This window comes from Macaca fascicularis, chromosome 3 (genome assembly GCF_037993035.2).
Source record: "Macaca fascicularis isolate 582-1 chromosome 3, T2T-MFA8v1.1".
In the NCBI taxonomy this organism is placed as follows: domain Eukaryota; kingdom Metazoa; phylum Chordata; class Mammalia; order Primates; family Cercopithecidae; genus Macaca; species Macaca fascicularis.
Window position 1 is genome coordinate 169,305,927 of NC_088377.1, and position 27,109 is coordinate 169,333,035.

The window sequence follows — 27,109 nt, forward strand, 5'->3', positions numbered from 1 at the left end:
ACAATAATGTGTCCTTTTGTGTGAGGCTTATTTCACTTCGCATGATGTTCATGAGAATAGATTTCTTATGCATGCTTTCTCTTCCCTCCTTCTTATCACCCTTACCTCAGTGAAAAATGAAAGCTTGGCTGGGCACAGTGGCTCACATCTGTAATCCCAGCACTTTTGGAGGCCGAGGTGGGCAGATCACGAGGTCAAGAGATCGAGACCATCCTGGCCAACTTGGTGAAACCCCGTCTCTACTAAAAATACAAAACATAGCTGGGCATGATGGCGCACGCCTGTAGTCCCAGCTACTTGGGAGGCTGAGGCAGGAGAATCGCTTGAACCCAGGAGGCGTAGGTTGCAGTGAGCCAAGATTGTGCCACTGCACTCCAGCCTGGCAAAAGAGCGAGACTCCATCTGAAAAAAAGAAAGAAAGAAAGAAAGAAAGAAAGAAAGAAAGAAAGAAAGAAAGAAAGAAAGAAAGAAAGAAAGAAAGAAAGAAAGAAAGAAAGAAAGCTGCTTTTGAAGCTATTGGTAGAGCCTTGGGCAATAATGAAGATGTCAGTCTATGAAGATGAAGGCCAAAGGTAAAACAAGTGTGCAAAGGTGTCGGTCTATGAAGAACAGACTCCCTTAGAGTTTACATATCTATCTGTTTTTTTGTTTTGTTTTGTTTTGTTTTGTTTTTTTGAGGCAGGGTCTTGCTCTGTTACACAGGCTAGAGTGCAATGGCATGATCTTGGCTTACCGCAACCTCAACCTTCTGGGCTCAAGCGATCCTCCTGCTTTAGCCTACTTAGCTGGGATTACAGGCATGTACCACCACACCAGGCTAATATTTTGATTTTTAGTAAAGATGAGGTCTCACTATGTTGCACAGGTTGGTCTCAAACTCCTGAACTCAAGCAATCCTCTCTCACCTGAAGTGCTGGGATTACAGGCACGAGCCATCACATCCAGCCAGAGTTTACGTATCATGAGTTCTGGCAGAGCCCCACATGAGAGAGAAGGCATGGCAAGAGAAATTAATCAGCTCACAGAGATACCAAGCAACTCAAACAAGAAATGGCAGCTTGTCTCTCTCCCCATGTTTCTTCTGGCCAAACCTGGGCTGGAGTTGCCCCAAGCATCACAGCAGGGGAATTCCCACAAGGAGGGCCCAAGCCATCCTAAGATGGGGCTGGTAGGGATTCCAAAGAAAGAAGCACTAAACGCCAGGATGATGAGTCCAACGCATCTATTAGGGGAAACATATACAGAGTGGCCTGCAGCAATGCTTGCGGTGGACAGTGAGAGAAAAGGGAAGGTCTACCTAGGTATGTCCACATCGAGGGTGTCAGGATATGGAGTCTATATGAGGAATTTGGCTCAGGGCTGGGGCCGGTTTCTTTCAGTGTTTTGGGCAACAACTTAGATACCTTTATTAGTGCCCGGGAATGTTCAAGGCCCCAGGCTGGGTTCAAGCCTGCTGGGGAAAACCTGTAGCTGGCTGGATCACAGAGTGGTCAAGGCACTCTGTTATTTTTGGTCTGGACACAGAAAGAAAGTGGGGGTAACTAGGGGACACAGCACCTCAGATGCTTGGATTTCTCTGAACTGAAGAGTAAGACGCCTTGAGCTCTGATCTGGTTAGTGAGGCAATAAAGAGTTAGCGGCAAAACAGAGGAATTAAGGTCCTAGAGTGAGTCCTGCCTCCTAGTTCTTTCTCTCCCAATCCAGTCTCAATTTTTAGAAGACATTAAAGCTGTAATCTTAAAAACTCATGGAGTAGGAAACAAAGGGAGAAATTTGAAGTGGGAAGACGGAGCATGTGGGAGGGGAAGGCAGAAAAAGAAAGCATGGGAAACTCCCTCTTCTCGACTTCTGGCTTCTTCTGTCCTGCCCATCCAGGGACAGTGGGAAGACACCGTTGTCAAGTGTGTGGAGGGGAGGACATTGCCTAGAAAAACTGAGATTTAGGCCAAACTCTGCTGCTTCTTTTTGCTGTGAAACCTCAGCTTTCTATGAATAGACTAACCCTAGTTCATCTTTTTATTTTCATCAAAGGGAATTGTGTTCATTTGCTATACAGCTGCCTAACAAAGTACTACAAACTGAGGGACTCAGACTACATACATTTATATTGCCTCACAGTTCTGGGGGCTAGAAGCCTGAGATCCAGATGTTGGCAGGGCCATGCTTCCTCTGAAGGCACCAGGGAAGGATCTGCTCCAGGCCTTTCTACTAGCTTCTGGTAGTTCCTTGGCTTGCGTCAGCATAACTGAAATCCTCACGTGGTGTTCTCCCTCTGTGTGTGTGTGTGTGTGTGTGCGCGCACATGCGCGTGTGTATCTCTTCACTGTGTCTCTCCATTCTTTTCCTAAGGACACCAATTTTATTACTCCATTTTCATGCTGCTGATAAAGACATACCTGAGACTGGGTTATTTATAAAGATAAAGAGGCTTAATGGACTCACAGTTCCACATGGCTGGGGAAGCTTCCCAATCACGGCAGAAGGCAAAAGGCACGTCTTACATGGCTGCAGACAAGAAAGAATGAGAGCCAAGTGGAAGGGGAAACCCCTTATAAAACCATCAGATCTCATGAGACTTATTCCCTACCATGGGAACAGTATGGGGAATACTGCCCACATGATTCAATTATCTCTCACTAGGTCCCTCCCACAAGCACATGGGAATTATGGGAGCTACAATTCAAAATGAGATTTGAGTGGGGACACAGCCAAACCATATCAGCAGTCATGTTGGATTAGGTCCCATCCTATGCCAGTATGCCCTCATCTTAACTAATTACACCTGCAATGACCCTAGCTCCAAACACAGTCACATTATGAAGTACTGGGAAGTGAGGACTTCGACATGTGAATTTTGGGAAGACACAATTTAACCCATAACAGAAATGATTCCATTGTTTTAATTAGCACCTCTCTTACAGTAACCCCTTAGCACTGAGGCCCGGAGAGAGATTGCCAGGCCCCTTCTAAACCACGTCCCCAAGAACCAAGCATCTTCTGTTCTCTTCTTTCCTGCCTGGCCCCAAAGATGAGGTCCTACCCTGCTTCCAAGGCAAGGACTGTAGAGTGAGTGCCCAGCAAGGCAATAATTCTCCTGGTTCTCACCAACATGCCATTTATCCTTTCATCCTCACCACAAGCACTTATTTTGGGGCCACTCCATGGGGCAGACATGGGGTCAACACCACTTTCTACCATCATCATGTTCTTGGTAGTGCTTTTAGATTTCAGTTTAGATTCATCCTCTCTTTCCCTGAAAGTTCTAGGCCTCAGGGTGAGGAGAAGACCAGGAGCTGTTCAGAGTCCATCTGACAAACACAGTCTTCAAGTTACTTGCTGCCTCCTGGAGACACCTGACTATAGGACCAGGATGTGTGGGGTAGAGGAAGAGGCCAGAGCACTGGGTATGCATGCCAGCAAGGCTTCTGTTGGGCAGCCCAAGGGCAGCATTTGGCCTCTAGCATTTGACCTAGAGGGAAGAAACCTCTAAAAGGGGGCAAAGGCTCTGATAATGAGGATAGGGTTGAGACAATCAAGGACTATGAAAGTAAATTCCCTTCTTAAAAAGCACTCCTAGGACTTCTGAAATTTCTCAGATATTGTCATCTCTGTCTTAACCCAAGAACAAGATTAGAGTAGACTGGACTCCCTCTAATCTCTAAATTGTAGGATCAGAAATTTTCTTGGAAGACAAAGGACAAACAAGTTGGGTAAAAGGGAAAAAAATTACCCAAGGTGCTGAATAAAAGTTTCCGTAGGAGGAACATAGAGAATTGCCACAGTGACTTGAAGCAATGACTCATCCAGCCTGATGGAAAAAACAAAGATGGGTGAGCAAGAGGCCTTGTGGGATAAGAAAAAACGGGCATATGTGGTGAATATTATGAAACGAAGAGGTCTTTGGCAATGCCCCAGGCCGCTGTGTGGGGCGGGGGGTGGGGGGAAGGCGGGGGATGGTCTCTAAGAGACTTCCAAAAACAATGACTCATGTATAGTTTAACTGGTAGAAGGACTATGAACTTGAATTTAGGAGTCAAATAAAGTGGGTTGGAATCCTGACCTCCTGAGCCTCAGTTTTATTGTCTTTATAACGGAAACATGTCTTCTATGAGATAATTATAGTAATTTCGTGAGATAATATGATAATATATATAAAATATCTAGTAATGTGCCTGTCCCATTGTAGAGATTGAAAAAATGGTAGTTTTTATAATTTACTGAAGCACCAATAGAAAGCAACAAGAGAATTCTTAGCTATCAAAAATCACAAGCATAGAGTTTACATAGCTACACTGAAATAGTGCACAGCAAAACAAGGCTAAGCAAAAAACTCAATAGCAAAAAGTCTTTTGCTGCTTTTCTAGGCTGCTGTTTTACGGTCACATGGGATTCACTCCTATTCATTCTTCTCACTTAGGTGAATTCTATCTGGACGCTAGAACAGCATAAACATCAATCACGCTGTCACTGAAGAGAAGCAATTTGCTGTCCTTCCAGGGTGCACTCTGGATTGTTTTGGCCAGTAGACAGAACTGGTGGGACCAAGGCGTGCAGTGTAGCAGTGACACTATTCCCCGAATGCGTGATTAAAACTGAGCTTTTGGGCTTTTCTCTAGCATTATACAATCAGCACTCCCTCCTTCTTCCCCTGTGGGGAATTGACCCTGAGAAACGCCCTCCTTCTCTTTGGAGACTGGGGTGGGAGGGAGGTGAGGGCCTCTGTAAGCACCCAAGCAGTTCAGGGCCACCTTGTTGGGGAAAAGTTCATCAGTGCCACCTACTTTCTAACCAATTACAATATTTTCTGTGAGCATTTATTACACTCCCACTACGTTCTGACTCCTTTTCTCTCTCTTGCATTTCCTGGTCCCAGAAAGTTCTCACATTGATATGAGATGCAGACTGAAAATCTTTGAGGAAAATTATGTATTAAGGTGGAATATATTTTTGTGCGGTGCTGTTTAGTTATAATTTGTTTATTTTCAGTTTAGGGGAAGAGACAAAGCCATTTAACAACATGGAGAAGGCATAAGCAAGAAATAAGATGAATGGGAGGAAAACAGAAAGAAGAAGGGAAGTGAATGACTAGTGGAGTCTGTGTACCTGTAAACATTAGGGTAATTGAACAGATTTTCCCGTTTGTCTGTCCTGGCTAGGAAGATGTAAATGGTCTCATATCTTAGGGAACAGCAAGCTAGAAATCTAACTTCCTTGAAATTCCAAGAGTAGCAACCCCCAGGAAGAGAATCCATTCTAATCTTTCCAGGGGAACTCAAATACCAAGATGGAAATGTTTAAGGTTATAGTTAAAATGAATGAACATCCTTGTGTTGGCTCCTGAATCTAGGGATCCAGAGTTCAGAAGAGACATTCCTCTTAATCACCTTGTCCTGGCTCCAAGGGCCAGATGGGAGGGGAAAGTTTATGTTTGTTTGGCTATCATGGTGAAAGAGGTGGAGAACCACAGCTTCAAGTGGAGCTTGGTCTGGAGGAGAGGTCTGGGCTGGGGAGATTGTAGTGAGTAGACAACGTACGTATGTGCAGACCTCTTCTGTAGAAGTTGGGTCCCAAATGACTTAGTCAAATTAGGCTCCTTGAAGAATATAGAGTTTGAATCTTCTAGGGCCTTAGGATTTTGATTTTATCATTTGATTTGTAATTAAGAACTTCTAAGCTCTAGGAGCAGGAGAATATTTGAGGGTCAGATGCTTTCTTTCTCTCCTACCTCATTTTGGATTAGAATAGGACATAAATGGCTACAGTCTCAGAAGATGACTTGAAGGAAGACAAACAAAATGATATTACAGTACTTCTTGGAATTATTGCTATTAATGTGAAAGGCAAAATAATAAAGCTTCTAGAAGATATAAGAGAATATCTTTATGACCATATGCCAGATACATCTATTGTAAAATGCTCAACCCTGATTAGAAATCAGGGAAATACAGGCCGGGTGCAGAGGCTCAGGCCTGTAATCCCAGCTGAGATTAATTTTGGGAGGCCAAGGCAGGTGGATCACTTGAGGTCAGGAGTTAAAGAGCAGCCTGGCCAATATGGTGAAACCCTCTCTCTATTGAAAATACAAAAAGTAGCTGGGTGTGTTGGCACACACCTGTAATCCCAGCTACTTAGGAGGCTGAGGCATGAGAATCGCTTGAACCCAGGAAGGGGAGGTTGCAGTGAGCCAAGATCATGCCATTGCACTCCAGTGTGGGCAACAAAGCAAGACCTGCCTCAGAAAAAAAAAAAAAAAAAAAGAACGGAAAAGAAAAAAAAAAAGAAATCAGGGAAAAGCAAATTAAGACCACAGTGAGATACTGCTACGCATCTACCAAAATGACTGAAATTTAAAAAGACTGACAATATCAAATGTTGGTGAGGATGCAGAACTAGAATTCTCATATATAAAAATACAAAATTAGCCAAGTGAGGTGGCACATGCCTGTAATCCCAGCTACTCAGGAGGCTGAGGCAGGATAATCGCTTAAACCTGGGAGGCGGAGGTTGCGGTGAGCCAAGATCGCACCATTGCACTCCAGCCTGGGCAACAAGAGCGAAACTCCCTCTCAAAAAAAAAAAAAAAAAAAAAGAAAGAAAGAAAAAAAAGAAAGAAAGAAAAGAAAGAAAGAAAGAAAGAAAGAAAGAAAGAAAGAAAGAAAGAAAGAAAAAGAATTTACTATGAACCCTAGAAAACATTACCCAGCAAACCAACAGAACGTTAAACTTTGCTTCTGTCTCTAAAAATTCTGTTAGGTTATTTCTAATGTACATATGTCTTATCACTGTGTTGCAATCGGTATGTAAAACTATTTTGTGTCCTGGCTTTTTATATTGCACTTGATTTACATAAATATAGCTTACATACATGCCATTTAAATAGTTACCTAGTATTTCACTGTGTTTACATACCATAAGTTTTCTTAGCTATTTTCATGTCTTTGGGGCTTTGAGTGGTTTCAGCTTCTCAAGATCGTCATCATATCACTAACCTTATTAAGAACTCCCTAGATTCCAGGCACTCTAAGTAGAACCTTTCATTCATTATTTCATCCACATTGGAGACCAACCCTGTGAGCCAGGCACTAGTTTTATTCCCATTTTACAGATGAGGAAACTGAGATTTGGAGAGATGAAGTAAATTGCAAGTTCCACAAAGAACTTTCACAAACAATTCTTACCCTGACAAACACATTCCATTGTCCTTACTCTCAACCCCTATGTCATAACATTTGCTTTGAACTCCTCTGTTCTTCCCTGGTAATCTTTTTTTTTTTCCCTTAGAGTTCCCAAAGTGGAATTGCCAGGTCAAAAGACTTGAGCAATTTTTGAAGGCTCTTATGCATATTCCAGTTTCTTCTCCAGCTACTCTGAACCAATTCGCAATGACATCAGGAAGATTTATGTGAAGGCTCAGAGTCATGTCAAGTGTGGGAAACCCAGCTTTAGGGTCTCTCTGTACAACTTCCCTCACTAAGATGGTGTGTGCTGATGAATGCCTAAATAATACCCTCTTCATCTGACCCTCTTAAGATATTTTAGAAGATCTTGTTTTCCCTTTATTACATGTTCTGTTTGACCGTCAGTACCTAGTAAGAGAGAATTAGATATTTTGGCCCTTTTATGTATTTATTTATTTTGAGATAGAGTCTCACTCTGTTGCCCAGGCTGGAGTGCAGTGGCATGGCTCACTGCAACCTCTGCCTCCCGAGTTTAAGCAATTCTCCTGCCTCAGTGTCCCGAGTAGCTGGGATTATAGGCATATGCCACCAAGCCCAGCTAGTTTTTGGATTTTTAGTAGAGAGGGGGTTTCACTCTATTGGCCAGGCGGGTCTCGAACTCCTGAACTCAGGTGATCTGCCCACCTTGGCCTCCCAAAGTGCTGGGATTACAGGCTTGAGCCACTGCACCTGGCCTTGACCCTTTTATTTTTAAGTAGAGCTTTTGCTTTTATAGTGATTGCTGTTTCTTACCACGAAATCTTTCACTGAGTCACAATTCAGCAAATTCCTATAGGTGTTATGTGAACTTTTGTAAGAAATAGCCACATTTCTCCACCTCTTACCTCTGTTAAAAAACATTGCCCTTTGGAGCTATCATCTCACCCCAGTTAAAATGGCTTTTATCCAAAAGACAGGCAATAACAAATGCTGGCAAAGATGTGAAGAAAATGGAACCTGTACACACTGTTGATAGGAATATAAATTAGTACAACCACCATGGAGGACAGTATGGAGATTCCTCGAAAAATTAAAAATAGGCTGGGTATGGTGGCCCATGCCTGCAATCCCGGCACTTTGGGAGGCCAAGAGAGGAGGTTCATTTCTGAGTCCAGGAGTTTGAGACCAGCTTGGGCAACGCAGTGAGACCTCATCTCTACAAAATAAAAATTAAGTTAAAAAATTAGTTGATTGTGGTGGCACATACCTGTAGTGTGCTACTGGGGAGGACCCAGCTACTGGGGAGGCTAAGGCAGGAGGATCACTTCAGCCCAAGAGTTCTAGGCTGCAGTGAGCCATGGTTGTTCCACTGCACTCCAGCTTGGGTGACAGAGCAAGACCCTGTATCAGTAACAACAACAACAAAAATTAAAATAGAGCTACCACACGATCCAGCAATCTCACTGCTAGATATACACCCACAATAAAGGAAATCAGTCTGTGAAAGAGATATAGGCACTCTGGTGTTTACTGCAGCGGTATTCACAATAGCCAAGATTTGGAAGCAACCTAAGTGTCCATTAATAGATGAATGGATAAAGAAACTGTGGTACATATACACAGTGGAATACTGTTCAGCCATAAAAAAGAATAAGATCCTGTCATTTGCAACAACATGGATGGAACTGGAGAACATTATGTTAAGTGAAATAAGCCAGGCACAGAAAGACAAACTTCACATGTTCTCACTTAATTGTGGGAGCTAAAAATTGAAATCACAGAGATAGAATGATGGTTACCAGACGCTGGGAAGGGTAGTGGCATGAGGGATTGGAGGAGGTAGGGATGGTTAAGGGTACAAAAACATAGTTAGATAGAATGAATAGGAGCCAGTATTTGATAGCACAACAGGGTGACTACAGTAAACAAAAATTTATTGTACATTTAAAAACAACTAAAAGGGTATAATTGGAACGTCTATAATACAAAGAAATGATCAATGTTGGAAGTGATGGATACCCCATTTCCCCTGATGTGATTACTACACTTGTACGCCTCTATCAAAGTATTGCACATACCCCATAAATACATTCACCTATTATGTACCCATAGAAATTAAAATTTGAGAAAAAACAAAAACCAAAACACATTGCCCATTATATTACTCATTGTTCTTTAAATAAAGAGTCATGTAATGAAAGGCTTCTAGAATTCAATGTCAAGGGAAATGTTTGTCTCTTCCCATTAAATAATATGCTTACTTTGTTTGATTAGACAGTGAGAATTATATAACCTTAATGTGTCTTCTTTGTTATTGCCTTGGTTACAAGTACTTCTAATTCAAATTTAAAGTTTAACCATTACAATGATCTCACCCTGGGTTTCTGATATTAGAATGTGAGCTCCCAGAATGCAGAGATTTTGTCCATTTTTGTTCCCTGTTCCAGCGACAGAGCTCCAGGCAGAGGGAAACAGCTCAAAGGCTCTGTATTGAGAGCTAAAAAAAAAAAAAAAACGCGGGGCGCAGTGGCTCATGCCTGTAATCCCAGCACACTGGGAGGCTGAGGTAGGAGGATCACAAGGTCAGCAGTTTGAGACCAGCCTGCTCAACATGGTAAAACCTCATGTCAACTAAAAATACAAAAATTAGCCAGGCGTGGTGGTGGCAGGCGCCTGTAGTCCCAGCTACTTGGGAGGTTGAGGCAGGAGAATTGCTTGAATAGGGGAGGCGGAGGTTGCAGTGAGCCAAGATCGTGCCACTGCACTCCAGCCTGGGCAACAGAGTGAGACTCTGTCTCAAAAAAAAAAAAAAAAAAAAAAGCAAAAGGCCGGGCGCAGTGGCTCACGCCTGTAATCCTAGCACTTTGGGAGCCCAAGGCGGGCAGATTGCCTGAGCTCAGGAGTTCGAGACCAGCCTGGGCAACACGGTGAAACCCCGCCTCTACTAAAAAACAAAAAAAAGCTAGCCAGGCACGGCGGCGAGTGCCTGTAGTCCCAGTTACTCAGTAGGCTGAGGCAGGAGAATTGCTTGAACCCAGGAAGCAGAGGTTGCAGTGAGCTGAGATCATGCCACTGCACTCCAGCCTGGGTGACAGATTGAGACGCCGTCTCTCTAAAAAAAGAAAGAAAATGTAAACATTACATAACTCATTGGTAGTTTAGCCTGTTTCAGTTGCTCATAAAGCAACATCCTATCCTCTGAAGCACTCTTAAGAGAGCAAACTCTATTAACTGCTCTCCACTGAACAACAGAGTATGATATAAATAGCAAATATACTTTGCTATTTTACAAAATCGTTTCATATTGGAATTTATGCCACTCTCAGATGCATGAAACAAAGACTTGGAGTAAAGAGGAAAGAGATGATTTTCCACCTTTTGGTATCTGTGGTATTTGTGTGGCATGTGGCTGAAATAGATCATTATTCTACCTGAAATAGTTATCCTTCGGGAGAATTAATATGGAGGAGAGTCAGAAAAAGGCACCGAAAAAAATGCATGGACCATCCTGAAATCCACTGAGTTGACTTCAGCTGCCACCTGAACCCTGGCCTCTTGCCTCAGCTCCTGCCCCTATCCTTTGACTCCCAGCAATGACAAATCTGTCTTCTTGGTGGTAGCTCCACCCTCAGCATTCCAGTTACCCTGTCTCTATTCACAGGTCCTGGGGCCCATTCTCTCACTTCTGGGCTTGCCCCTGCGCACTCCTGACCCTTACCATTCACCCAGATCCTGACCTCTTTCTTTGCTTCATCTTCATTGCTCTGGTCCCTAAGCTCTGACAGCTGACACCAGTTTTCCTGGTGAGGACCATGCCCATCCAGTCCAGAGGTCTGGCTTCAGTCTGGATCCTCTCCTGGTGATTCCAGGACCTGCCTTCCCTGGCAGGGCCTCATCTGTAGTCTTGGGGTCACTGATTCTATAGAAATTCATCCTGTCTTCTGATTCCCAAGTCATCCCACTTTATTTAGAAGATCGAGAACATCTAATGCGACTATCTCAACATCTATCTTCTCCTCAAAATGTTTCCGCATCGTTACATGACATCTCTTCCTTTACTCTTGACTTTATTTCATTTATTTATTAATTTTTTTGAGACGTGGTTTCCCTCTTATTGCCCAGGCTGGAGTGCAATCGTTCGATCTCAGCTCACTGCAGTCTCTGCCTCCGGGGTTCAAGCGAGTCTCCTGCTTCAGCCTCCCAAGTAGCTGGGATTACAGGCATGCGCCACCACACCTGGCTAATTTTGTATTTTTAGTAGAGACGGGGTTTCTCCATGTTGGTCAGGCTGGTCTCGAACTGCTGACCTCAGGTGATCCACCTGCCTCAGCCTCCCAAAGTGCTGGGATTCCAGGTGTGAGCCACCGCGCCTGGCCTGCTCTTGACTTTAAATGAGAACTGTTTTGCTATTAGATTTCCTGTTAGTAGATGGGAGAGTTGCCACCAGCCTCAGTCTTTGGATGATTACATGAGGAAAGTCACCATCCTGGGCTGCTGTGTGAGAAAGAAATACACCTTTGTATTATTTAGGTCACTGAATAATTGTCTGTTCTTTTGTTCCCACAGCTGGCCTCCCTTATCTAATATACAGGAGCAGGCTAAAGTTAAGGTATGTGTGGGTATAGGAAGAGGTGGAGACACATTCTATTGTTGGCAGAAGTTAAATAATATTTATGATTCCATGAACTATACTATGTTGGGATCTGTCCAATGATAGTAACCCCCACTAGGATCCCCAACTTTCACCCTAACTATCCCTGACATTCTTAGGTTCAATTTCCAGAAAACACAAAGGATATATAACAGATATAAGGAATGCAAAGAGAAGGTAAAGGTAAATAAGTCACCTCAGACATTCAAACAGACTGAATACTTCAATTTAGTTCAAAATACACTTACTGAGTGCTTATTCTTTATAAGGCAGTGCCAGGCCTACGGAGAACACAAAAGTTAACAAGATTCATAGGAGCTTATTGCCAAAAAGTTTACTGGTCAGTTCAACTGTTACACAAACAAGTATGACACAAGGAGAGTGCAGTGCACACCACCAGAAAGGCATTATCCAGAAGGTCTGGGGATATAGGGGAGTGAAGAGTCATTTCTGATTGGAGGTCTCTCAGATAACTTTATGGGAAAAACTGTGCCTGAACTGAGCTCTAGAACGGCATTCCAAGTGGAGGGAATTGGGTGTAAACAAAAAACCAGGGATGGAAAGTTCTGGGTGTGTTTGGGCTGAGATTTTTAGTGTGGCTATTGCTGCTGGAGCCACAGTAAGCAACAGAGGGCAATGTACACAGGGTTATGTCCTTCAGTGGACAGGAGGCCTTCCTGCAGGCACGAGATAGCAGAGAAGTGGAGGAAGCCAATGGTCCCAGGACTGCACGTTCCCTGAGGCAGGCCTTTAGTACTGGGAGCGCTGGACCAGAGACAACAACCATGAAACACAGGCTTACTGCTTTTGGCTTTTTGGGTCTGGAGAGAATGAGGGGCCAGGATTCTGCCTTGAAGGAGAGAATGGAGGTCGGATGTGGTGGCTCACGCCTGTAATCCCAGCACTTTGAGAGGCTGAGGTGGACAGATCATGAGGTCAAGAGATCGAGACCATCCCAGCCAACATGGTGAAACCCCGTTTCTACTAAAAATACACAAATTAGCTGGGCATGGCGGTATGCGCCTGTAGTCCCAGCTACTCCGGAGGCTGAGGCAGGAGAATTGCTTGAACTCATTAGGTGGAGGTTGCAGCGAGCCAAGATCATGCCACTGCACTGCAGCCTGGTGACAAACAGAGCGAGACTCCATCTCAAAAAAAGAAAAGAAAAAATACAAAAGAGAGAATGGAGCTTGGGAATAGGCCAGAGTTCTAGAAGGGCAGAATGGCCGGAAGAAAAGAAGAGGCCCAAGGTTCAGGCCACCCTAATATCCAATTCTGATTCCCTCTTTCTTGTCAATCGAAATGCCTCCCCAGCCTCCCCTGCAGCAAGGAGAGGCTTTAGGCCTTAGCATAGGCACTTCTGGGAAAACTTGCTCTCCTAATAAAAATGAGCAGATGTTTCTGGCATTGGTCTTTTCCCTCTTCTCTTTGCTGCCTCCTTCTCCTCTTCCTCCTCCTTTTCCTTCTTGTTCCAGTGTCTGGAGCTGAAGCAGCTATTTTGCAACTACAAAGGAAAAGCCAAGGAAATTGCAGAGATGCCTGCACTGAGATGGTTGAACTTTTAAACAAATACCTCCAGCTTCTTGATCTGTAAGAGAAAAATGTATAGTAGCGTCCACTGTGATCTGCAGTTTTGCTTTCTGCAGTTTCAGTTACCCACAGTCAATTGTGGTTCAAAAACATTGAGATATTTTCAGAGAGTAAGAGAGAATCATTCATATAACATTTATTATAGTATATTGTTATAATTGGTCTGTTTTCTTGTTAGTTATTACTGTTAATCTCTTACTGTGCCTAATTTATAAATTAAACATACATAGGTATGTATATATGCATAGGAAAAAACGATATATATCTGCAGTTTCAGGTCAGGCATCTGCTGGGGGTCTTGGAACATATACCCTTCAGATAAGGGGGGACTTCTGTATGTTTATGCTGTGGTTAATCTAGTTTGCTGTTACTTGCTGAAACTTTAACTCTGAGTTTGCTGACTTCAGGATTGACTTCAGGATTCTGGGGAGAGAAAGGAATCTTTTTTTTTTTTTTTTAATTAATTAATTTTTTTTTTTTTTGAGACGGAGCGCGCTCTGTTGCCTAGGCTGGAGTGCCGTGGTGCAATCTTGGCTCGCTGCAAGCTCCGCCTCCCGGGTTCAAGCCATTCTCCCGCCTCAGCCTCCTGAGTAGCTGCCACTATAGGTGCCCGCCACCACACCTGGCTAATTTTTTCTATTTTTAGTGGAGACGGGGTTTCACCGTGTTAGCCAGGATGGTCTGGATCTCCTGACCTCGTGATCCGCCCGCCTCGGCCTCCCAAAGTGCTGGGATTACAAGCCTGAGCCACCGCCCCCGGCCTAGGGATCTTTTCTTTTTCTTTTCTTTTTTTCTTTTTTAGACGGAATCTCCCTCTATCTCCCAGGCTGGAGTACAGTGGCACGATGGGCTCACTGCAAACTCCGCCTCCCGGGTTCATGCCATTCTCCTGCCTCAGCCTCCGGAGTTAGCTGGGACTACAGGCGCCTACCATCGCGCCCGGCTAGCTTTTTGTATTTTTTAGTAGAGACGGGGTTTTACCGTGTTAGCCCGGATGGTCTAGATCTCCTGACCTCCTGATCCACCCATCTCGGCCTCCCAAAGTGCTGGGATTACAGGCCTGAGCCACCGCGCCCAGCCGGAATCTTCATGATATGTTGATCATCTCAGTTTACAGAGTCTCAGAACAGCATGCTACCTTATAATAAAAGTGGTACAATTACATGAAGTTTTTTTTTATGCCTTTTTTCTTAGAAATTTGCGAACAAGCAAGATTGGGAATGATATAACTTGACAGTGGTCAAAGCCAACAGCTGTAGCAGGAGGGAATTAATATACAATTATCTAAGGCTACTGAGAACCCAGAGGCATTGATTAATGACATTTGGGAGAACAGAATGAAGGTTGGCTTTGCCATTAAATGACAACAGGACAGGGTACAAAGTTGATCCATTAACTAAAAGTTTTGTAATTGTTACCCAATCACAGACTTATATAAATGCATATTACACTTTCGTAAGTCCTTTATTTTGAGTTATTATGTAGATAGGGCAAATTAGGATGAGCACATTATTATCCTTATATTGAAATAATTTTTTTCTACTATGAGGTTTGAGAAATAATGTCTAAGCCTAAAGCACAGGATTTTTTTTTCTTTTTCTTAACAGTATTTGCATTCCACTTTCAATGTTAAAAAGTAAACTTTCTTGTTGTTTCTTAAAACATTTTAAAAAATGATGGGTTATGCTATTAAGCATTTTAACCAAGTTTAGGCTACACAAAGCATACAGAAATATTTTTTAAACCTACATAGAAGATTATGGTAACAGATATGACAGCAATATTCAAATTTAATCACCTAATCTGATGCTATGCAATAAATAGTCACCAGTCATATGTGTTACATTAATTAAAATTAAATAACATTAAAAATCTACTTCCTCAGTTGCACTAGCCACATTTCAAGGGCTCATTAGCTGGTGGCTACTGTGTTGGACAGAGCATATATATGACATTTTCGTCATCGCAGAATGTTCTTTTAGACAGCACTGGTTTATAAAACTTGAGTTTGTGAGGCTTTACTTTTAAAAAAAATATACAGTGTATCCTGTCTCCATCCTCATTAGTTGTTGACCTAGAATTGGTTGGCCACCTTTTCTAAGCACTAATGTCCTCCTTTGTGGAAAGAGATTGATTATATCTACTTCATAGGGTTGTTCTAAAAAAAAAAAAAAAAAAAAAAAAAAGGAGGAGGAGGAGGGTGAAAGGAGAAGCTGAAAAGCAGGTCAGGGCCAGGTGGTGAGGGTGCTATGCTCTGTGGGGTGGGGGGTAGTGGGGTGGGGAAGGCACTGCAATTTTAAGGAAGGAGTTGATATGATTGAATTTTTTTTTTTTTTTTGAGACAGTCTTGCTCTGTCATACAGGCTGGAGTGTAGTGGCAGCATCTCGGCTCACTGCAACCTCCGCCTCTCGGGTACAAGCAAGTCTCCTGCCTCAGCCTCCCTAGTAGCTGGGATTATAGGTGCGCACCACCATGCCCGACTAATTTTTGTATTTTTAGTAGAGACGGGGTTTCGCCATTTTGGCTAGGCTGGTCTCAAACTCCTGACCTCAGGTGATCTGCCTGCCTTGGCCTCCCAAAGTACTGGGATTACAGGTGTGAGCCTCCGCACCTAGCTGAAAATTGCATTTTAGAAAGAACATCGGGTTAGTAGTATGGGGAATGGGTTGAAGCTGGAGATGGGCTTGGAAGAACGGAGGCAGAAAGTTATTCCAGTGTTGAGTTTTCTCCTGTTTTCCCAAAGGAAACTTACTGGAGAGTTGAAAACTCTTTCTTTGCTTAGCTTCTGAATTCTACAGGTGCAGGCCTAGGATGAAAGGAACATGCTTGGATATCTTGGAAGCAGGCTAGTCAAATAGCTCAGAGAAGACTATTTATGGTAGAAAGTTCTAGGTTCAAATCTTGACTCCGTCCTTATTAGCTGTTGACCTAGAGTTGGTTGATCACCTTTTCTAAGCACTAATGTCCTCCTTTGTGGAAAGAGATTGACTATATCTACTTCATAGGATTCTTCTAAGGGTTAAATTATGTAATGTAGGTAAAAGCACGTAGCACAGAGTCTGTTTAGCGCATATGTTTAGTGCTCAATATATTCAGGCCATTATTACTGAGAGGAACATATTTCCTAAATTTATTTTCAAGGAAGTTCAAGAAATAGGGTGCTTTGTTTGTTTCAGTGAATCTTGTGCATCTTCAGACTACATTCTGTGTTTGTTCTCCATTGCACAAAAAAAGTCTTCTTTAAGGATTTCAAAGTCCCTTTCCTTCCTGTAAAGGCACAGAGGAAAGATCATGACCTTCAGAGTCATAAGAGCTAGTGTCAAATCCCTTCTTTGCTAGCATTCATTAAAAAATTAACACAAAGATCTAGGCAATGTTCTAAGTCTTCGACATTTACTGATTCATATGATCCTGCAAACCAAAGCAATCCTATGAGGTAGGTCCTATTATCATTTTTATTCTACAGACAAGAAACCTAAGGCACAGAGCTACTACACAGCCTGGTCAAGGTATATAGTGTGGGGATGTGAACCCATGCAATCTGGTTCCAGGGCCTGTGTGTTTGTTCAAGTGTGCTGCTGTAGATCCAAGAGATTTCCAAGATTCACTAAGGAATGGGAAAGAAGGAAGAAGGAGGAATCACAGATGACACAAAGGCTTTAGGCTTGCAACTGGGTAGCTTTAGGTACCATTATATGGCCTGAGACAAATACTAAGGCAGAGCAGATTTGGGAGGAAAGAGAATTAGTTCCTTGTGAGACATGTTGAATTTGAATTCTTCAGGTGATAGCCATGAGCAGATCTGGTTTTTTTTTCTTTTGAGATGGAGTTTCGCTCTTGTTGCCTAGGTTAGAGTGCAATGGCATGATCTTGGCTCACCGCAACCTCCGCCTCCTGGGTTCAAGGGATTCTCCTGCCTCAGCCTCCCAAGTAGCTGGGACTACAGGCATGCGCCACCACACCTGGCTAATTTTGTATTTTTAGTAAAGACGGGGTTTCTCCATGTTTTCTCATGCTGGTCTCGAACTCCCGACCTCAGGTGATCCCCCGGCTTCGGCCTCCCAAAGTGCTGGGATTACAGGTGTGAATCACCGCGCCCGGCCCAGCCATGAGCAGATCTTTAGAATGTCGCTGGACAGATGGGTCTGGAGCTTAAGAGAGATTTTAACAGGAGTTGTAGATATTTGGGAGTCATTGATATGCAGTCATGGGAGTAGATACGATGTCTTAAGAAGAATGTTTAGAATTAGAAAAGAAGATGCCTTCAGAAGCACCCTGAGGAACATCAATACTAAGGGGCAGGCAAAGGAGTCATCACAATGGAGATGAGAGGGAGCAGCTAGGAGATGGGAGGGATACACAGGTATAGTATCTCAGGAGAAAGGCATTTCAAGGTGCAGTGTCAAATGCTACGGAGACCTCAGCAAATTGAGGTCTGAAAAGTGTCCACTGAATGTAGTAACAAGGAGGTCATCAGTGACCTTGGAGAGAACTGTTTTGGTAAATTGGTAAGGGCAATAGTCAGAATGAGGACGGCTAAGGATTGAATGTGGTGTGACGATGTAAAGGCAACAAAGAGAATTCTACCAAGGAGATTTGCCTATGAAGGGAGGAGAGATATCTGGAGACGGATGTGGAATGAAGGAAAAATTTATTTAATTAATTGATTTTTACAAAGCAAGAAATTTGAGAATATTTAAATGCTAATGAGGCTGGTCTGAAGGTAGTGTTACATCAACTGATTGTTCACTGCCAGTTACAGATTGAACTCCTTGTTCTACTCTTTTTTAAGATTTAAAAAAAATTTTTTTTAATGCTAATGAGAAGAACCCAGGATAAACTGAGAAGCTGTAAAAACCGGAGAGGGAATGATTGGAAATGTGGAGGGGGCAGATTAAGAACTAAGACGAAGAGTTTAGCCTGAAGAGTAGGAGGGAGCTTTTTCTTTGTAATGTGAGACAAGGTAGCAAATGTAAGAAGCCATTTCCTCATTTCTGCTTCTCAGCAGAATTTCACAAAGCCCCTGACTGTGATGATGACAACTGCTATCCTGAAAGATGCTCTGAAGACAAAACAGGATAAAGCACACGGCCCCCAATGTCTGTTGCCTGAGTCAGTATAGTCCATAAAAGATAAATGACCTTAGTCCTTGCCTTTCCCTGCACATAAGATAACATCTGACAGAGTTAGTGGTTCTACTTCTACAATCTATAACCATATGTACTTTAGAGTTCTATAACCAGATGTACTCTTGCCACCCAAGCTTTGATGTGATTTTGCATGTAACTGAACCTCCACCTCCTGTATATAAGCAAAGGGCTGAAACACTGTGCAGGAGCAGTCTGGCAACTGCTCCTGGGCAATATGTAGTCCTTGGGCCTCAGTAAGACTTCTGGATAAAATTAACTTTTATTTTTTAAAAGCTTGATTTTTTTTTTCTTTAGCTGACAGTAACAAGGGAGAAGAGAGGAATGAGGAGGAAGATTTTAGATTTGGTAGTGGAAAATGGAGGGAGTTCTTGATGATTTTCTCTTCCAAGTAGGAGGCCTTATCACTATTTCAGAGTGTGGGAGATGGTAGAGTCAGTTAAAACAAACTCAGTAGAGTTCAAGGCTGAGCTGACTGAATAAAGAGAAGACATTCCAGGCACTGTGTGAGGACCTATTAATTAATTCACTGTGGCACCAACCTGCAGAATTGAGTGTTTTCTCCAGGTAAGTGGTAGGTTTGAAGAAAGTAGAGAGCTATAGAGGGCCTAGAGTTGAGTTTTGACAGGTGGGCCCAAGGAAAGACAATGGGAATAACAGATGAAGATATCGGTAGGAAAGGGGCTAAAACGATGGACAGTGCATGGAGTCTAGCCAAGGATCCAGGAGAAGGCAGCGGGGAGCTGGTAAAGTGAGGGTAGTGAGTTCAGGGACTTTAAATTCTAGTTAAAGCTTGTCCTCTGTTGTCTCTCACTTGCTTGCTCTAATGGAAACCAGCTGTTACGTTGTGAGCTGCCCTTTGGAGAGACCCATGACGCACGTAGAGGGAAACTGAACCATTGAAAAACTGAGGCTGTTAGTCCAGCATCTTGAGGAATTGAATTCTGCCAGCAACTATGAGTGAGCTTGGAAAGCAATCTACCTTCAGTCAGAGGAGGACCTTCAGATGAGACCACAGTCCCCTCCCCAACTGCCCTTGTCACCTTGACTGCAGCTTTATAAGAGAAGACCTAGAGGAAAAGGCAGGCAACCAGCCCAGATTCTTTACCCACAAAAACTGTGAGATAAATGCTTATTGTTTTCTTTATTATTTAAGTTTTGGGGCAAATTGTTATGCAACTAATACAAGATATAAGACAATTAACTGAGTGAGAAGGGAGAGAGGACAGCAGTTATGATCAAAGAACAAAGTGTTTGAGTTTACAATTGTATCTATGAAGTTATGGTGTTTTATCTGTACTGGAGAACGTCCTAAATTGGTGCAGAGGTCAAGTTTACTGAAGATGAGGTCAAGAAGCAAAGAGGCCAGGGTATGGAATAAATCATGCTCATAGATATTGAAGTATTTCAGGATTATTGGCTGAAGAGTGTGCACCAAGTGTTAACAATTTCAATGAAGGACAGGGTAGAAATAGGGGTAGGATAGATAAAACGCCACGAGATGGAGAGGGGTATAATCAGATGAAACGAACCTCCACAGAGGTTATTTTATTTATTCATTTTTTTTTTGGAAAAGGGTGGCAAATTAGGGATCTAAGAAGGTGACCTCAAAACTTGACCCTGGGATATGTTTAGTGCGGGAGAATTAATTTACAATCTTTTAAGAGAGCAGGGTACCGAGCACTGTGGATAATGCATGTAATCCCAGCACTTTAGGAGGCCGAAGCGGGAGGATAACTCGAGCCCAGGAGACCAGCCTGGGCAACAAAGTGAGATCTCATCTCTACACACACACACACACACACACACACACACACACACACAATCTGCCGGGCACGGTGGCGCGGACCCGTGGTACCAGCTCCAGCTACACAGGAGACTGAGGCAGGAGGATCGCTTGAGCACGGGAATGCCAAGGCTGCAGTGAGCTGTTATCGTGCCTCTGCACTCCAGCCTGAGCAACAGAGCGAGACTTTGTCTCAAGCCACAAAACCAAAGAAACAAAAAGAACTGCAGGGGCAGTACGTCTTCAGTGTAGAGCCAAGTTTCACGATTAAATGACATAACACATTCAAGGTCCTTGGTTCCACATAGTGGGCATTCAACGAATATTAGTTCTCGCTAAACAGTCACTTAAATATTTGTAGGCCCTGGCTCTCCCGTTCCTTCCCCCACCTCTTTACTGGGGCTAGGAAGGGTGTCCGGTGGCTGCAGGCGCTTCACACCGGGTAGGGGGAGAGCGTAAAGCGAGGCTTTTCCCTAACGTCACGGGAGCAGCTGGGAAGAGACGAGGGTCATTCTCCCCTGTATACGGGGCACGTCCTTCCTCTAAGAGACATTTATTCCTCCCACTAACAAACATCAATGGAACGCCTCACAAGCGCTAGACCCTAGCGACACAAACAAGAGCGAGACACACTCCCGATTGCAAGGAAGGCGCGCGGCCGCGTGGCGGGTCAAAGCGCACATCGGTAGGAGGTTCCACCAAGCTCTGACTTTTCCAAGTTCTCTTCATACTTTTAGCCAAGCTAAAATGTCGGAAGTCGAGTGTAGCGGGTAAGATTCCTCCAGGACTCTGCCTGCGTGGCTCCACCCTCCCAGGCCGCATTCCCGGATACAGCAGTGCCCACCTAGGTGGGCATACAAATGTGCGCCCCTGCGGCTGGCAGGGAGGAGCGTCATGGGCGGGGTCAGGCGTGAGGGCGCAGCTGACTCCGCCCCTGGGGCTCCCATGGCCCCCCGCGCCCCGCGGCCAGATGCTGACGTGTCCTTTCCTTCCCACTACACCTCCCGACATTACCTACGCCGGCTGCCCCGGAAGTCCCGCCCCATACTTAGCCCATCCTCGCAAATCAACTCTTTCAGCGCTTCCTGGAACTCGCCACCGTTTTGGGGACCAAGGGGCGGGGCTCCGCGAGCAGGGTGCCTATTGGCCTGAGGTCCGGCGGGCTTTGGGCGCTAATTGGCCGGAGGGCGGTGGCGCTCTGGCACGCTTGCGCGGCGAGTAGAACGTGTGGCGGCGGCGGAGATCGCGTCTCTTTCGTTCCGAGTCCCGCTGCTGCTCCTGTGAGCGCCCGGCGAGTCCGTCCCGTCCACCCTCCGCAGCTGGTAGCCAGCCTGCCCCTCGCCTCGACTCCCTTTCACCAACACCGACACCCACATTGACACCTCCAGTCCGGCCAGCCGCTCCACTCGTTGCCTTTGCATCTCCACACATGGCGTCCTCCGCGCAGAGCGGCGGCTCCTCCGGGGGACCCGCGGTCCCCACCGTGCAGCGGGGCATCGTCAAGATGGTGAGAACGGGCCCCGGACACCGACCCCTCTGCCTGCCTTCGGGCGGGAGTCAGGCATTGACTCCACCTCCCGCCAGCCTGCTCCGTGTCCCATATCCCCTTTCCTCTGCCCTCTTCCTCACTTTTCATCGATTCTCCGAATCCTCTCACTATACGGAAGCAGACACGGAGTCCCCTTGTTCCTTGCCTCCCGGACACCTTGACATCAGGGGTCACAGTGATTTCCGAGGTTGCCGCATTCGGATCTCCTGGCTGTTTACCAGGACAGATCGATTACTGATTGATTGACAGAGACAATTCGTTGATATCTGTCCTCCCACCCCCCGTCTTTCTGTTCATTTTGACATATGCTGAGTAGTTAGCAGTTTTTCGAGATCCTGACATGGGCTCTTCTCTACGAGTACTTGGCCATCATGAAACTTTTCTGTTCCCACAAACGCTGTTACTTGACTCCCAAGTTTTCTCACTCTGTGGCCGTCTTTTCCCCTCTTTCCCTCCACCTTCTGTGTAGACCTGAAAGCTCATGATCTTTGTGTGCCTTTGACTTTTAAAAGGTTAGGCCGGCAAGAATCTTAGTAATCATTATTGTTCTCCCGTCCCTTAAAGATAAGGAGATAGGCTTGAAGAAGGCAAGTGACTTGCTTAAGGTCACATGGTGGTTTGGGTTGGAGCCAGAACAAGAGCCCAAGTGTTTGGATTCTTAGTCTAGTGCTCATAGCACTGTAGATTCTGCCTGATTTTATATACACTCAACTTTTTGAAAATTCTTGAATTTTGAATTTGAACCTGCAAAGTTTATTTTTACAATTTACTTCTAGCTCCATGATAATTTGATAATATCAATTCAGTTTATCACCAGCTCCCAGTTATCCTCCCCAAAACCCTCCCAAATCTTGGAACCTGACATTTCTTGGTTTTACCAAATTTTCTGGTTTATGATGACTGTAAACTTTTAGATGTCGTTTCACACTGCAGTTCTGACATTTCCGTCTGCAACAGCAAATATCCTATGTGATGCTTTCTCACAAAGCTCCACAAGTTTAGCTGTTGTAGAAAGTTTTGAAAAATTCTATTTCAGGCGCGGTGCAGTGGCTCATGCTGGTAATCCCAGCACTTAGGAGGCCGAGGTAGGAGGATCGCTTGAGGCCAGAAGTTGGAGACCAGCCTGGGCAACATAGCAAGACCCAGCTTTTAAAAAAATTCATTTAATTATCCCATGATCTCACAAGATTAAAATGTTCTGCAGCTTATGTGTGTGTAAAGCCGATTTTAAGATCCCCTCTCCCAATTTCCATGTGCTCATTTCTTAAGGTAATAGTCTGCCACCAGCCACGATTCTTGGGATTTTCAAATGCCTTTTCCTTTTGTTTATGTATAATGGAGGGTCATAACTGATCAGAAACTGAATGAGAAGAGAATTTCCAAGATCCGCATATATATTTCCTCCGAAATACTGACCTGACTCATGAAAGGATTATCCTAAAGTGGCTCTTCTTTCATTAGCTTTTTCATTTGCACTGATCTTCCCTTCACCATAGGAACAAAAACATCTCTTGGCTGTCCGGTGTTGGGTTTGGCGGTAAGAAAGAGTGGATCTTTCTGAGATTTCTCCTTGCTAAAGTTTAAATTGTTCTTAAAGCTCTCTCTCATTTGTGGAATGGGAATAGAATGAGGCTGAACATAGTTTTGTTTCTGCCAATGCTGGAGGCTTTTAGGGCATCTGGGTTCTGTGCAGTGACTGCCCACAGATTACCCCCATGGATACTGAATATCACCAATTACGTGTTTATTGTCATGTCTTGTGCTGAGTATTCTGCTCATATTGTCTCACTTATAATACACGAACAAGTAAATAATGATTGTCAGGTACATTTTACAGATGTGTAATTTGAGGTTTAGAAAGAATAGTTTACCCAAGGATAGGTACCTTATATTGGTAATAAGAGGCAGAGCTGAGACTTAAACCTGGGTCCGTCTGCCACGGCACATGCTCTTCAATGTCATGCATGATGTCTCTGACTTCACGACTCCAGGGTATTACTTTATAACACGGAGGGTGGGGCCAGTGATGCATAGCCACAAATTGCAGGAAAGTGAAGCTGTCTATAATTGAGAAAAGATGAGATGTTACTCCTTGTTTTGTCCGGGAGCCGCTGTTATGGTAAGTGACTTCATTTGATGCTTATGGTCTTCGCATAGGAGTATGGTGCGGAAGATGGTTGAGTCTAGGAAGTGGCATATACAATTCAGTGATTTGAGCCATCCATACTGAGTATAGATTGCACTGCCTTCTCTGACCACACTACAGGGGATGGGTGAGTTACAGGCAGGGATTAGGGGAGGGAAGCTGAGTGAACTGCAGAGTGACAGGCAGATTTGTGCCAGGTTTAGAAGCCTTGTCTGGAATGAAAAATTGACCACTGACAAATTGCTCTGTGTGAAGCTCTTCTGCTAAGCAAAGTTGTATTTTCCTGGAGAGTAATAGTTTCCATTGCTACTAGGAACTGCTTTGCAAGAACTCTACAAAGGAAGATGGAGCTCTATGACAGATGAAAGTGAAAAAGAAATAGTTTGATGAATAGGAAAACAGGAGACACTACTTTTCTGCCTTTTGGGAGAGAGGTAGAAATTGGAACACTGACCTACGCTTTTCATTGTGAACTCTTTGGATTTATCTGGACTCAGGCTGAGCTGAAGGTCTGAAATTGTCTAGGGTTGAAGTTTGCCGCTGTAAAGAGGAATAATCCTTCCTCTTTTTTGGCAGAAGAAAGTGTTGTAGGGCCGTGAGAGGTACAAGTTTCTTCTGGTCTCTGCTTTGCTATCCCATTAAGTCCTACATTATTTTGTTTAAGGTTGAAGAACTTGGGAATCCAGTTGTAAAACACTTTGACTAATTTTTTAAAAATGAGGGTGATGTTAACACCTGTGTCTGCTATTGAGAGTGGGGGTGAAGGAACAGAGTTGGTTCTAGAATATTTAAGGAGGAAGTGGACAGTAAGTTGATACAGACATTTTGGAGTTGTTCTGTTACAGAAGAAATCAGTAAAGATGATGGAAAAACTGAAGATGGATTTGTATTTTCTGAGTTGGGATGAGACTTGGAAATATGTGGGTGGCCAAAATATAACCTGGATAAATATGTGTCTTCTATCAAATCAGATCTTATTTTCTCGAAACCCTGAAGGATTTAAAATCTGGGTTTCTTTGAATAATTTGCTTGATATTCTTTAACTGCAACAGAATATTGTCAGCAGATGTTAAGTAGATGAGGTTGGGAGAAGTGTTGGGGTACTTAGTATAATCGAGTCACCCCCCCTTAGCTTAGAGATGGCTATTTTCTCTGGTTTTACTGACCTGGTTTACTCTCTGTTCTTTTCTCTTTGGATATGTTCACATTTCTTGTCAAGCGTTTGCAAAAGCAGAATGAATCTTGAATTCTTGAATCTTATATGCTTATCGGAAGCAGCCATGGAGGCAGCATATCTTATCCTGCTTATGGTGTGGAAGGCTAAAGGGAGGACGGACAGTGCCAAAACCCAGTTCCTATTTCAACTTACCCTCCCCCACCCACTTACTTGCCTCAGAAGGGGAAAGGAATGCCTCTGCCAGTCTTTTGTTTTATACTAAGAACCATGATTCTCACTGGGTGACCAAGGCAAATTGACACAAGGGAGGAAAGGGCCATAATTTTCTCCTTCAGTGGGACTTGTGCTGTCAGGTTGTTGTAAAGCAAGATGTAGACTTCTTGCTGGGTAACTTAGTGGAGATTCCTTCAGTGTACAACCTTTAGGAAATGCTACCTATAATTTAGTTAATTATAGCTAAATGTTTCTTAGGTTTCTTTCTTTTTCTTTTCTTTTTTTCTTTTTCTTAAGACAGAGTCTCGCTCTGTCGCCCAGGCTGGATTGCAGTGGCACTATCTTGGCTCACTGCAGCCTCCACCTCTTGGGTTCAAGCCATTCTCCTGCCTCAGCCTCCTGAGTAGCTGGGATTACAGGCGCGCATCAGCATGCCTAGCTAATTTTTGTATTTTTAGTAGAGACATGGTTTTACCATGTTGACTGGTCTTGAACTCCTGGCCTCAAGCTGTCTGCCCGCCTCGGGCTCCCAAAGTACTGGGATTACAGATGTGAGCCACTGTGCCTGGCCCCTTAGGTTTCTGAACTAAGAAGTGTGTGTCTTTGAAAAGTTCAGTGAGGGTAGAGTAGTTTGTTGACCTGCTCTTTCCTACGTGTACTTAGCTCATGCAGGAATGTTGCGGGAAGTCAGGGACCCCGAACAGAGGGACCGGCTATGTTGAAATATTGGGGGCGGGTTCCCCCAATTCAGGAAAAAACAAACAAAACCCACCCTTCCTAAGCTACTTGAAATATCCTTCTACTATTCCAAAGGATAAGGTAGCTGAATAACAATATTTTAGAAAGGCCATTTATAAAGAAGTACATAGGCCAGTATGGAAGGCTTTTCCCTGTGGTCTTAAAATGCCCATTTCCTGGCAGGTAAGCCTGGTAGCTTTTAATCAAGATTGTAAGTAAAGGAACACTAAATTTTTACTGTATCTTAAAGGTTTTCTGTCATTTTTCTGTCAAAAGGAAGCACCTATCTGGCTCTAGTTATGTTAGCAGTATGGTAACTAATGAAAGAGAATCAGAAGCAATTATTCTTCCTTTCTTTCCTGAACAAATATTTTTTGATCATCTGCTATCTGTCAAGCTCTCTCTGGGCATTGGAGAAACAGAATTTAAAAAGTAGATCAAATTTCTGTCCTTATGGCTAATGGAGGAGTCAGACAATAAAGAAGTTAACAAGAAATAAGCATGATCATACAAGATAGTGAAACCAGGTAGGGAACTGGGACAGAGTGGTTGGTAGTAAGGGAGAGGGTGGGTCCTTTAGATACTGTGTTTAGGAAAGAATTCTCAGAAGATGGCATTTGTGCTGAGATCTGATGGACATCAAATACTAACCATAAAGGAAGTGCATTCCTGGCCAAAGGAACAGCAAGCGCAAAGTCCCTGGGGTTTCCACCATTGATGACTTTTTTTTTTTTTCTAGTCAGGATTTCACTTAGTTACCAGGCTGGAATGCAGTGGCACAATCATGGCTCATTGCAGCCTTGAACTCCTGGGCTCAAGGGATCCTCCTGCTTCAGCCTCCTGAGTATCTAGGAGTACAGGTGCGTGCTACCACACCTGGCTAATCAGTGACATGAAGTACACTGAATAAATGTTAAGAATGGGAGGCTGGGCACAGTGGCTCATGCTTGTAAT

At 43.9% G+C, this 27,109-nt stretch overlaps 1 protein-coding gene across 2 annotated transcripts in view; it reads left to right on the forward strand.

Moving 5' to 3' along the window:
- Nucleotides 1-21,532: 21,532 nt before the first annotated feature.
- Nucleotides 21,533-27,109, forward strand: part of SND1 (staphylococcal nuclease and tudor domain containing 1) — a 438,973-nt gene continuing 433,396 nt past the window's right edge. For both annotated transcript variants that reach the window (XM_005550684.4, XM_074035938.1), the window contains exon 1: nt 21,533-21,839. In XM_005550684.4, the coding sequence (XP_005550741.1) occupies nt 21,762-21,839 (78 nt within the window). In that variant the 5' untranslated portion in view covers nt 21,533-21,761. The remainder of the gene's footprint in view (nt 21,840-27,109) is intronic.